The sequence below is a fragment of the Thalassophryne amazonica genome, chromosome 10 (genome assembly GCF_902500255.1).
Source record: "Thalassophryne amazonica chromosome 10, fThaAma1.1, whole genome shotgun sequence".
In the NCBI taxonomy this organism is placed as follows: domain Eukaryota; kingdom Metazoa; phylum Chordata; class Actinopteri; order Batrachoidiformes; family Batrachoididae; genus Thalassophryne; species Thalassophryne amazonica.
The window spans coordinates 1140074-1152849 of NC_047112.1; the positions used below are offsets into that span (position 1 = coordinate 1140074).

Sequence of the window (12776 nt, forward strand, 5' to 3'; positions counted from 1 at the left end):
TGTGTCTGTCTGTGTCTGTTTGTTTGTCTGTTTGTGTGTCTGTTTGTTTGTCTGTTTGTGTGTGTTCGTTTGTCTGTTTGTGTGTGTTTGTGTGTCTGTTTGTCTGCTTGTGTGTCTGTGTGTGTGTCTGTTTGTGTGTCTGTTTGTCTGTTTGTGTGTGTTCGTTTGTCTGTTTGTGTGTGTTTGTCTGCTTGTGTGTCTGTGTGTGTGTCTGTTTGTGTGTCTGCTTGTGTGTTTGTGTGTGTGTCTGTTTGTGTGTCTGTTTGTGTGTGTCTGTCTGTTTTTTCCGGTTCGTGGTGGAGAAGGGAAGACGAGGCGAATGGGAGAGGTTGTGTCGGTGAGTGTCTGAGTGTCTGACTCGGAGACTCAGACTCAGACGTGTAGCCTTGGTTCTCTGATCGCTTCCTCTGTCTTTTATTCTGAAATAAAGCTGAATTGATGTGGAAATGATTGTTGTAGAAAAGCTTCAGATATCTGTGGCTGAGACAGATGACGACTGGAGGTACTTTGAAGCAGAAACGAGGTGATAGTCAGTAAACCGCTGGTGACGCGCCAAAATGACGCATGCACAGTGAAGACACATGGACCGATTTTTAGGGGGGACTGTTCGGTCGGCGACATGGGTCATAAAGAAATCACAACACATGTCCGCTTTCCCACCACATTGTCACTTTTTCTTTGTATTTTCACTTTGTTTGCATGTAATTTTCCCAAAACCTCAGAGAAAGTGCCGTGTTTCTGTCTCCGGATGTAGGATCACTGCGTCATACGTGGTCTGTCCATAAATTAACGGTCCTTTTTATTTATTTTTTTAAACTATATGGATTTCATTCATATGTTTTTATGTCAGACAAGCTTGAACCCTCGTGCACATGCGTGAGTTTTTCCACGCCTTTTTCGGTGACGTCATTCGCCTGTGAGCACTCCTTGTAGAAGGAGTGGTCCCGCCCCCTCGTTGGATTTTCATTGTCTGGAAATGGCGGAATGAAAAGGACTTTTTTTCCATCAGAATTTTTTCAGAAGCTGTTAGAGACTGGCACCTGGAAACTATTCGAAAAATTTATCTGGCTTTCAGTGAAAATTTTACGGGCCTCACAGAGAATAAGGACTTTAACTACAGGTTTAAGGACCCCTTTAAAGGACGGTCGGTGTGCCGCGCTCCGTGCTGCGACGATGTGGCACAAACCACTGGATCATTTCTAAGCTGATGGCTCTGTGGATACGAGCCCGTCGTGTGCTCTTTCTCTGGTTATCACAAGACCTGGACATCAGCCATTTTCCGGCAGATTTCACTTTTAACAAGAGATTTTGTCATAGAAAGCCGCGCGGAGGCTTCGCACATCACGACTGATTCGCTGATTAAGCGAGACAAAGGAACACCTGCGTTTCGTAGTGTTACAGGACAAGTTGGGACATGTCTATCTCGGCTTTCAGTGCTTAGCAGTCGAGTGAGTATAAAATAACTTGTGGAGAGCTGGACATGTCCCAACTTGTCCTGTAACACTACGAAACGCAGGTGTTCCTTTGTCTCGCTTAATCAGCGAATCGGTCGTGATGCGCAAAGCCTCCGCGCGGCTTTCCATGACAAAATCTCTTGTTAAAAGTGAAATCTGCCGGAAAATGGCTGATGTCCAGGTCTTGTGATAACCAGAGAAAGAGCACACGACGGTCTCGTATCCACAGAGCCATCAGCTTAGAAATGATCCAGTGGTTTGTGCCGCGACATCGCAGCTCGGAGCGCGGCGCACCGACCGTCCTTAAAGGGGTCCTTAAAGCTGTAGTTAAAGTCCTTATTCTCTGTGAAGCCCGTAAAATTTTCACTGAACGCCAGATAAATTTTTCGAATGGTTTCCAGGTGCCAGTCTCTAACAGCTTCTGAAAAAATTCTGATGGAAAAAAAGTCCTTTTCATTCCGCCATTTCCTGACAATGAAAATCCGACGAGGGGGCGGGACCACTCCTTCCACAAGGCGTGCTCACAGGCGAATGACGTCACCGACAGGCGTGGAAAAACTCACGCATGCGCACGAGGGTTCAAGCATGTCTGACATTAAAACATATGAATGAAATCCATATAGTTTTTGAAAAAAATAAAAAGGTACGATACTTTATGGACAGACCTCGTATGCGTCATTTTTTCCCCCTTTAGCGGCCGCCCTCAAACGAGACCAGTAGTTACGCTCATACAGCTCAGGGTATTTTAGCACTGTGTGATATTTGAATCTATGCAAGATGTGAAACTCAGCTGTGCATTTTTCCCGCTTCAAACACAAAAAACTGAATATATCTCGCACTTATTTGGGATCATTTCTTCCTGATGGACGCTGCTCCTGATCGCCGCCTCTGTGACCTCACCTTGAGTTTGCGCCGAGCGTTGAACTCCTGCAGCTTCCTCTGAGTGGTGTCCATGTGGGAGAAGCGTGCGGCTTTTCCCTGCACCCATGGGTGCTGCAGGGCCTCACGGACACTGAGGCGTTTGTGGGGATCCAGGACAATCAGCTTACTGACCTGCAGACACAGGAACCAGAACCCAGCATAGGAACCAGTATCCAGCTTTGTCCAGGAAGAGCCAGTCTTCAGTCTCATCAAAAATTTATCTCAGAAATGTCTGAGTCTCAATCATCTGAGTCACAATCATCTGAGTCACAGTCAAAGCAGGAGGTGAACATGTGAACATTTTAAACCTGATAAGTCCAGAATACGAATTTGGATCATGTCTTTACTGACTGCACACAAATCCAGATCTTAGCTCCCCCCCAAAAACATTAATTTATCATCCTTGACATCAGAAAAAAGTAATATGGGCGGGGATGATGAACTAATGTGTGCGTGTGTGTGTGTGTGTGTGTGTGTGTGTGTGTGTGTGTGTGTGTGTGTGTGTGTGTGTGTGTTTCTTATGGGGCCTTATTCAGGTTAGTCCATGTTTTCCTGAGTGGTTCCACATTGATCTGAATCAAGTCATGGAGGTGAAGTCAATGACGTTCAGGGGAATTATTGATTACTTAGTTTGCTCAGGCTTCCTCCCAGTCACACACAGTCTTGCTCCTACTGACTTTCATTCCCCTTCTCTCCAAAGCATATCTCCACCTCTCCAGACTAGACTCAACTTGCTCTCTACTCTCACTACAGATCACAATGTCATCTGCAAACATCATAGTCCATGGGGACTCCTGTTTGATCTCATCAGTCAACCTGTCCATCACCACTGCCACCCTCAAATGCTTCTCTGCCATTCCAGAGTTACTCATACTTCTCTTGGCACCCTATCATAAACAGCTTGGGACTCCGGCGAGGGTGGACACATCTCCTCCTCTCTCCCTTATCTCTGCTCCAACCTTCAAAGTCCCTATTTCACCAGACTGTGAATTCTTCAAACTATATTGGATTAATCATGGAATTGATCAGCTGGTCTCTGAATGCTATTGACACCATTTCTTCTACAAGTACATCAGGGCTGGGGGACCCTGCGTGCCCAGATGGAACTTACCCTGCGGGCTATGTTCTCGACACCTGGGAAACGTGGTGAGTTGCATGCTTTGCGCCTTTCTCTGTGGAGGACGTCGAGGATTTATTTATATTTGGTTTCATAGTAGGAGGGCTAGTACTTATTGGCTTATGTGCTGCCCTGACCTACCGGAAAATTGGCAAGATGGCTGCCACCAGAACCACGACCCCTCACCTGTCCGTCATGATTAATAAATTGGGCAAGGCGATGCATTCTCAGACTGTGTTAACCCTTGAACTCAGACACAAATTGGATGGCATCTCGGGGCAAATGCGCACCATGCAGATGAAGATGAAGATTTCAGAGACCGGGGAATATTCATAATTTGGGATCTGGTTTGTTCATGTGAGACTGTAAAAGTGTTTTCACAAACCACAAACACGGCAGGTTTATCAGCCACTGAAGGATAAAATGCTCCGTTGTTTTCCTCCAGAAGAATGTCTACGGCCTTGGTGAACATTTGGCTGCCCGTTATCTTCTCTAACTCCCACACGGACAGAAAAACAAGTGACTCACACAAGGAGAAGAGACTGAAGCATGCTCCACATCGTCCCTACCCCCCTCCTGTGCCCATCCACCACCCCATCCCGGCCTCCGCTCACGCCCCTCCATTCCCCCTCCGGAGGCTGTGCAGTTTTAACTGCAGTAGGCCCCTGTTCCCCCCAAACTAGCGGCGGCGCGACGACAAGTTGCTGCGGCTACCACACACTTACATCACCTCAATTTGGAAAATGGACTGTTTCAAGTTTAATCAAATCAAATCAAATCAATTTTATTTATATAGCACCAAATCACAACAAACAGTTGTCCCAAGGTGCTTTATATTGTAAGGCAAAAGCCATACAATAATTACAGAAAAACCCCAACGGTCAAAACGACCCCCTGTGAGCAAGCACTTGGCTACAGTGGGAAGGAAAAACTCCCTTTTAACAGGAAGAAACCTCCAGCAGAACCAGGCTCAGGGAGGGGCAGTCTTCTGCTGGGACTGGTTGGGGCTGAGGGAGAGAACGAGGAAAAAGACATGCTGTGGAGGGGAGCAGAGATCAATCACTAATGATTAAATGCAGACTGGTACATACAGAGCAAAAAGAGAAAGAAACACTCAGTGCATCATGGGAACCCCCCAGCAGTCTAAGTCTATAGCAGCATAACTAAGGGATGGTTCAGGGTCACCTGATCCAGCCCTAACTATAAGCTTTAGCAAAAAGGAAAGTTTTAAGCCTAATCTTAAAAGTAGAGAGGGTGTCTGTCTCCCTGATCTGAATTGGGAGCTGGTTCCACAGGAGAGGAGCCTGAAAGCTGAAGGCTCTGCCTCCCATTCTACTCTTACAAACCCTAGGAACTACAAGTAAGCCTGCAGTCTGAGAGCGAAGCGCTCTATTGGGGTGATATGGTACTATGAGGTCCCTAAGATAAGATGGGACCTGATTATTCAAAACCTTATAAGCAAGAAGAAGAATTTTAAATTCTATTCTAGAATTAACAGGAAGCCAATGAAGAGAGGCCAATATGGGTGAGATATGCTCTCTCCTTCTAGTCCCTGTCAGTACTCTAGCTGCAGCATTTTGAATTAACTGAAGGCTTTTCAGGGAACTTTTAGGACAACCTGATAATAATGAATTACAATAGTCCAGCCTAGAGGAAATAAATGCATGAATTAGTTTTTCAGCATCACTCTGAGACAAGACCTTTCTAACTTTAGAGATATTGCGCAAATGCAAAAAAGCAGTCCTACATATTTGCTTAATATGTGCATTGAAGGACATATCCTGATCAAAAATGACTCCAAGATTTCTCACAGTATTACTAGAGGTCAGGGTAATGCCATCCAGAGTAAGGATCTGGTTAGACACCATGTTTCTAAGATTTGTGGGGCCAAGTACAATAACTTCAGTTTTATCTGAATTTAAAAGCAGGAAATTAGAGGTCATCCATGTCTTTATGTCTGTAAGACAATCCTGCAGTTTAGCTAATTGGTGTGTGTCCTCTGGCTTCATGGATAGATAAAACTGGGTATCATCTGCGTAACAATGAAAATTTAAGCAGTGCTGTCTAATAATACTGCCTAAGGGAAACATGTATAAAGTGAATAAAATTGGTCCTAGCACAGAACCTTGTGGAACTCCATAATTAACCTTAGTCTGTGAAGAAGACTCCCCATTTACATGAACAAATTGTAATCTATTAGATAAATATGATTCAAACCACCGCAGCGCAGTGCCTTTAATACCTATGGCATGCTCTAATCTCTGTAATAAAATTTTATGGTCAACAGTATCAAAAGCTGCACTGAGGTCTAACAGGACAAGCACAGAGATGAGTCCACTGTCTGAGGCCATAAGAAGATCAATCAATTTTTTTTTTTTTTTTATATAGCGCCAAATCACAACAAACAGTTGCCCCAAGGCGCTTTATATTGTAAGGCAAGGCCATACAATAATGATGTAAAACCCCAACGGTCAAGACGACCCCCTGTGAGCAAGCACTTGGCTACAGTGGGAAGGAAAAACTCCCTTTTAACAGGAAGAAACCTCCAGCAGAACCAGGCTCAGGGAGGGGCAGTCTTCTGCTGGGACTGGTTGGGGCTGAGGGAGAGAACCAGGAAAAAGACATGCTGTGGAGGGGAGCAGAGATCGATCACTAATGATTAAATGCAGAGTGGTGCATACAGAGCAAAAAGAGAAAGAAACAGTGCATCATGGGAACCCCCCAGCAGTCTACGTCTATAGCAGCATAACTAAGGGATGGTTCAGGGTCACCTGATCCAGCCCTAACTATAAGCTTTAGCAAAAAGGAAAGTTTTAAGCCTAATCTTAAAAGTAGAGAGGGTGTCTGTCTCCCTGATCTGAATTGGGAGCTGGTTCCACAGGAGAGGAGCCTGAAAGCTGAAGGCTCTGCCTCCCATTCTACTCTTACAAACCCTAGGAACTACAAGTAAGCCTGCAGTCTGAGAGCGAAGCGCTCTATTGGGGTGATATGGTACTACGAGGTCCCTAAGATAAGATGGGACCTGATTATTCAAAACCTTATAAGTAAGAAGAAGAATTTTAAATTCTATTCTAGAATTAACAGGAAGCCAATGAAGAGAGGCCAATATGGGTGAGATATGCTCTCTCCTTCTAGTCCCCGTCAGCACTCTAGCTGCAGCATTTTGAATTAACTGAAGGCTTTTTAGGGAACTTTTAGGACAACCTGATAATAATGAATTACAATAGTCCAGCCTAGAGGAAATAAATGCATGAATTAGTTTTTCAGCATCACTCTGAGACAAGACCTTTCTGATTTTAGAGATATTGCGTAAATGCAAAAAAGCAGTCCTACATATTTGTTTAATATGCGCTTTGAATGACATATCCTGATCAAAAATGACTCCAAGATTTCTCACAGTATTACTAGAGGTCAGGGTAATGCCATCCACAGTAAGGATCTGGTTAGACACCATGTTTCTAAGATTTGTGGGGCCAAGTACAATAACTTCAGTTTTATCTGAGTTTAAAAGCAGGAAATTAGAGGTCATCCATGTCTTTATGTCTGTAAGACAATCCTGCAGTTTAGCTAATTGGTGTGTGTCGTCTGGCTTCATGGATAGATAAAGCTGGGTATCATCTGCGTAACAATGAAAATTTAAGCAATACCGTCTAATAATACTGCCTAAGGGAAGCATATATAAAGTGAATAAAATTGGTCCTAGCACAGAACCTTGTGGAACTCCATAATTAACTTTAGTCTGTGAAGAAGATTCCCCATTTACATGAACAAATTGTAATCTATTAGACAAATATGATTCAAACCACCGCAGCGCAGTGCCTTTAATACCTATGGTATGCTCTAATCTCTGTAATAAAATTTTATGGTCAACAGTATCAAAAGCAGCACTGAGGTCTAACAGAACAAGCACAGAGATGAGTCCACTGTCCGAGGCCATAAGAAGATCATTTGTAACCTTCACTAATGCTGTTTCTGTACTATGATGAATTCTAAAACCTGACTGAAACTCTTCAAATAGACCATTCCTCTGCAGATGATCAGTTAGCTGTTTTACAACTACCCTTTCAAGAATTTTTGAGAGAAAAGGAAGGTTGGAGATTGGCCTATAATTAGCTAAGATAGCTGGGTCAAGTGATGGCTTTTTAAGTAATGGTTTAATTACTGCCACCTTAAAAGCCTGTGGTACATAGCCAACTAACAAAGATAGATTGATCATATTTAAGATCGAAGCATTAAATAATGGTAGGGCTTCCTTGAGCAGCCTGGTAGGAATGGGGTCTAATAAACATGTTGATGGTTTGGATGAAGTAACTAATGAAAATAACTCAGACAGAACAATCGGAGAGAAAGAGTCTAACCAAATACCGGCATCACTGAAAGCAGCCAAAGATAACGATACGTCTTTGGGATGGTTATGAGTAATTTTTTCTCTAATAGTTAAAATTTTGTTAGCAAAGAAAGTCATGAACTCATTACTAGTTAAAGTTAATGGAATACTCAGCTCAATAGAGCTCTGACTCTTTGTCAGCCTGGCTACAGTGCTGAAAAGAAACCTGGGGTTGTTCTTATTTTCTTCAATTAGTGATGAGTAGAAAGATGTCCTAGCTTTACGGAGGGCTTTTTTATAGAGCAACAGACTCTTTTTCCAGGCTAAGTGAAGATCTTCTAAATTAGTGAGACGCCATTTCCTCTCCAACTTACGGGTTATCTGCTTTAAGCTACGAGTTTGAGAGTTATACCATGGAGTCAGACACTTCTGATTTAAAGCTCTCTTTTTCAGAGGAGCTACAGCATCCAAAGCTGTCTTCAATGAGGATGTAAAACTATTGACGAGATACTCTATCTCCCTTACAGAGTTTAGGTAGCTACTCTGCACTGTGTTGTTATATGGCATTAGAGAACATAAAGAAGGAATCATATCCTTAAACCTAGTTACAGCGCTTTCTGAAAGACTTCTAGTGTAATGAAACTTATTCCCCACTGCTGGGTAGTCCATCAGAGTAAATGTAAATGTTATTAAAAAATGATCAGACAGAAGGGAGTTTTCAGGGAATACTGTTAAGTCTTCAATTTCCATACCATAAGTCAGAACAAGATCTAAGATATGATTAAAGTGGTGGGTGGACTCATTTACATTTTGAGCAAAGCCAATTGAGTCTAATAATAGATTAAATGCAGTGTTGAGGCTGTCATTCTCAGCATCTGTGTGGATGTTAAAATCGCCCACTATAATTATCTTATCTGAGCTAAGCACTAAGTCAGAGAAAAGGTCTGAAAATTCACAGAGAAACTCACAGTAACGACCAGGTGGACGATAGATAATAACAAATAAAACTGGTTTTTGGGACTTCCAATTTGGATGGACAAGACTAAGAGTCAAGCTTTCAAATGAATTAAAGCTCTGTCTGGGTTTTTGATTAATTAATAAGCTGGAATGGAAGATTGCTGCTAATCCTCCGCCTCGGCCCGTGCTACGAGCATTCTGACAGTTAGTGTGACTCGGGGGTGTTGACTCATTTAAACTAACATATTCATCCTGCTGTAACCAGGTTTCTGTAAGGCAGAATAAATCAATATGTTGATCAATTATTATATCATTTACCAACAGGGACTTAGAAGAGAGAGACCTAATGTTTAATAGACCACATTTAACTGTTTTAGTCTGTGGTGCAGTTGAAGGTGCTATATTATTTTTTCTTTTTGAATTTTTATGCTTAAATAGATTTTTGCTGGTTATTGGTGGTCTGGGAGCAGGCACCGTCTCTACGGGGATGGGGTAATGAGGGGATGGTAGGGGGAGAGAAGCTGCAGAGAGGTGTGTAAGACTACAACTCTGCTTCCTGGTCCCAACCCTGGATAGTCACGGTTTGGAGGATTTAAGAAAATTGGCCAGATTTCTAGAAATGAGAGCTGCTCCATCCAAAGTGGGATGGATGCCGTCTCTCCTAACAAGACCAGGTTTTCCCCAGAAGCTTTGCCAATTATCTATGAAGCCCACCTCATTTTTTTAGTGCACATAAACAATGTCAAATGTATATGTGTTGTCTTTAATTCTGATGTGTGCCATTATTACGGTCAACAAGTAATAATTGTGGATTAATTGCTTCATCTTGTCTGTGGCAATTTGAGTGTGGACGTAATCTCGTTGTTGCACTTGCAATGACAATGACAATAAATCTCATCTATCCATTATAAGCTTTCTCTAAATCCACAAACACACAATGTAACTCCTTCTTGTCTTCACTATACTTCTCCATCAGTATTCTCAGAGCAAACATTGCACCTGTAGTGTTCTTTCTCAGCATGAAACTATATTGCTGCTCACAGATCTTCACCTGTTTTCTAAGCCTAGCTTCTACGAACTCTTTCCCTTAACTTTGTGCTGTGCCTGATCAACTTTACTGCAGCTCTGCACATCACCCTTGTTCTTAAAAATAGGAACCAGCACACTTCGTCTCCACTCCTCAGGCATCCTCTCACTTTCCAAGATTTTATTAAACAATCTGGTTAGAAACTCCACTGCCATCTCTCCTAGACATTTCCATGCCTCCACTGGAATGTCATCTGGTCCAACTGCCTTTCCATCAATCAATCAATCAATTTTTTTATATAGCGCCAAATCACAACAAACAGTTGCCCCAAGGCGCTTTATATTGTAAGGCAAGGCCATACAATAATTATGTAAAACCCCAACGGTCAAAACGACCCCCTGTGAGCAAGCACTTGGCTACAGTGGGAAGGAAAAACTCCCTTTTAACAGGAAGAAACCTCCAGCAGAACCAGGCTCAGGGAGGGGCAGTCTTCTGCTGGGACTGGTTGGGGCTGAGGGAGAGAACCAGGAAAAAGACATGCTGTGGAGGGGAGCAGAGATCGATCACTAATGATTAAATGCAGAGTGATGCATATGGAGCAAAAAGAGAAAGAAACAGTGCATCATGGGAACCCCCCAGCAGTCTACGTCTATAGCAGCATAACTAAGGGATGGTTCAGGGTCACCTGATCCAGCCCTAACTATAAGCTTTAGCAAAAAGGAAAGTTTTAAGCCTAATCTTAAAGTAGAGAGGGTGTCTGTCTCCCTGATCTGAATTGGGAGCTGGTTCCACAGGAGAGGAGCCTGAAAGCTGAAGGCTCTGCCTCCCATTCTACTCTTACAAACCCTAGGAACTACAAGTAAGCCTGCAGTCTGAGAGCGAAGCGCTCTATTGGGGTGATATGGTACTACGAGGTCCCTAAGATAAGATGGGACCTGATTATTCAAAACCTTATAAGTAAGAAGAAGAATTTTAAATTCCACTCCTCATCCTCTTCATAGCTGCCCTCACTTCATTCTTTTTTATCCCTTGTATTTCCTGATTTACTTCAGAGCTGTGAGTTTGCGTCTTGCATTTGTGTGCTGCCATACCTGACCACCAAGCCTGATAGGTACAAGTCCTTTTCTCCTTCCTTACTGTTCAGCTTCTTGTACAGCTCACTAAATGCCTTTTCCTTCACTTTTCTCTTTTCACCTTACGCCACATCTCCTTGTACTCCTGTCTACTTTCTTCATCTCTCTGACTATTCCAAAACGTTTTCTCCAACCTCTTTTTTTCTTATACTTTCTGGGACATCTTTGTTCCAACTCCAAGTCTCCTTGTTTTCCTTCCACTGTCCAAATGTCTCACCCAGTACCTTCCTATCACCACATCTGCAGTACTTTTCCAGTTGCTCACTGAATTTCACACAACAGTCTTCCTCCTTCAGCTTCCACCATCTGATTATTCTTCTCTACAAGAGTCAAGACAGAAGTCAGACCACCAGAGCAAGAATTTTAGCTGAGGAACCTTATGCGATTTGAAGCGAAACATCCTCGCATCAAGCAACCCAGTCCAGTCGAAGATTCAAGCTTCTCTACTATAGCTCTCACTCTCTTCTTCTTTACTTCTAAAGTCATCCTACAAATCACCATCCTATGCTGTCTAACGACACTCTCTCCTGCCACCACCTTACAGTCTCTGATTTCTTTTAGTTTGCATCTCATATAAAGAATGTAGTCCACCTGTGTGAACCTTCTTCCACTCTTATGTCACCCTGTGCTCCTCCCTTTTCTTAAAGTAGGTATTCACCACAGCCATTTCCATCCTTTTTGCAAAATCAACTACCATCTGTCCTTCCCCATTCCTATCCTTGATACCATATCTGCCCATTACTTCCTCATCACCTCTGTTCCCTTCACCAACATGCCCACTGAAGTCTGCTCCTATCACCACTCTTTCATGCTTGGGTTCACTCTCCACAACCTCATCTAACTCACTCCAGAAATCTTCTTTCTGGAGTGAGGGTGAAGGTTAGACTCATCAGTGCATATGCCTGTGGGGCATATGTACTGATGATATTCATCATCCCCCAATTCTAACTGTCCTCTTCTCCCGCTGCCTCTGGACATGTTCTCTAACTTTTCTTTTTCTTCGCCCAACAGCCGCCCAATTTCCACCAGCACCCTGTTGGACAGCAGCTCCAGTCATGGACCTTGGTAACTTGCACCTTGGCCTATCCTCTATGGAAATTTGACTGGAGATCTGCATGTCTGCTTTGGCAAAATTTACGCCGGATGGCCTTCCTGACACAACCCTCCTCATTTACTCTCAGAATGTGGCTGAGTTATATCAAATCTTTGACACCATTCCAAAAAAAGACATTAAGTCCCTCCAAACACACTCAGATTGTCACAAGTTGTTAATCTGTAATAAACTTACCAAGTCCTTGGCATTGAGGGAAACCTCGTCCCACCACGGAGACACAAACTCGTAGTCGCAGTTCAGGATACGGCTGTACATGTACTGATCCCCCCTGGGGTCAAAGAAGGGCTCGAATCCACACAGCCTGGCAAAAAGAGACATAGTGATGCGTTCACATGCAGCCTGTTTTTGACAGCTTCAAGTTGGCAGAGGGCGGCCGTCATTAACATGCTGTTTAAAGGTGCGGCCTGAAGAGGGAGCCACAATGCTACAATTTATCCCCCATCTTTGTCTTCATGGGACATTGTCGTCATGGAGATTTGAAGCTCAATAACAATAAACTCAATTATGAGCAAAGTGTGAGCTTTGAAAAGACGACTGTTACACGTCACGCGATTAAACACAAAATAATCACAGCTTTGTTTTTCAGATTCTCAGTGGGTCCTCAGGAAGAAGAGGTCAAAGGTTACTAAAACTACTGGTTTATCACAACTTGTTTACTGCGCTGGTTGTGATATTCCAACAGTACGAATGATGTCATCAAAGAACACACAATGAATCCAGACAGGA

The 12776-nt window shown here is 43.2% G+C and overlaps 1 protein-coding gene across 2 annotated transcripts in view; it reads right to left on the reverse strand.

The window, feature by feature from the left end:
• The window catches only part of si:ch73-60h1.1 (calcium/calmodulin-dependent protein kinase type IV), a 49299-nt gene that overhangs the window by 742 nt on the left and 35781 nt on the right, over positions 1 to 12776 (reverse strand). Inside the window, exons 8-9 of one of the 2 annotated variants that reach the window (XM_034179264.1) lie at positions 12225 to 12351; positions 2335 to 2507 (exon numbers count right to left, since the gene is read on the reverse strand). In XM_034179264.1, coding sequence (XP_034035155.1) covers positions 2335 to 2507; positions 12225 to 12351 — 300 coding nt within the window. Of the gene's footprint in view, positions 1 to 2333; positions 2508 to 12224; positions 12352 to 12776 lie in introns of both variants that reach the window. The other variant, XM_034179263.1, reaches the window with a different exon arrangement.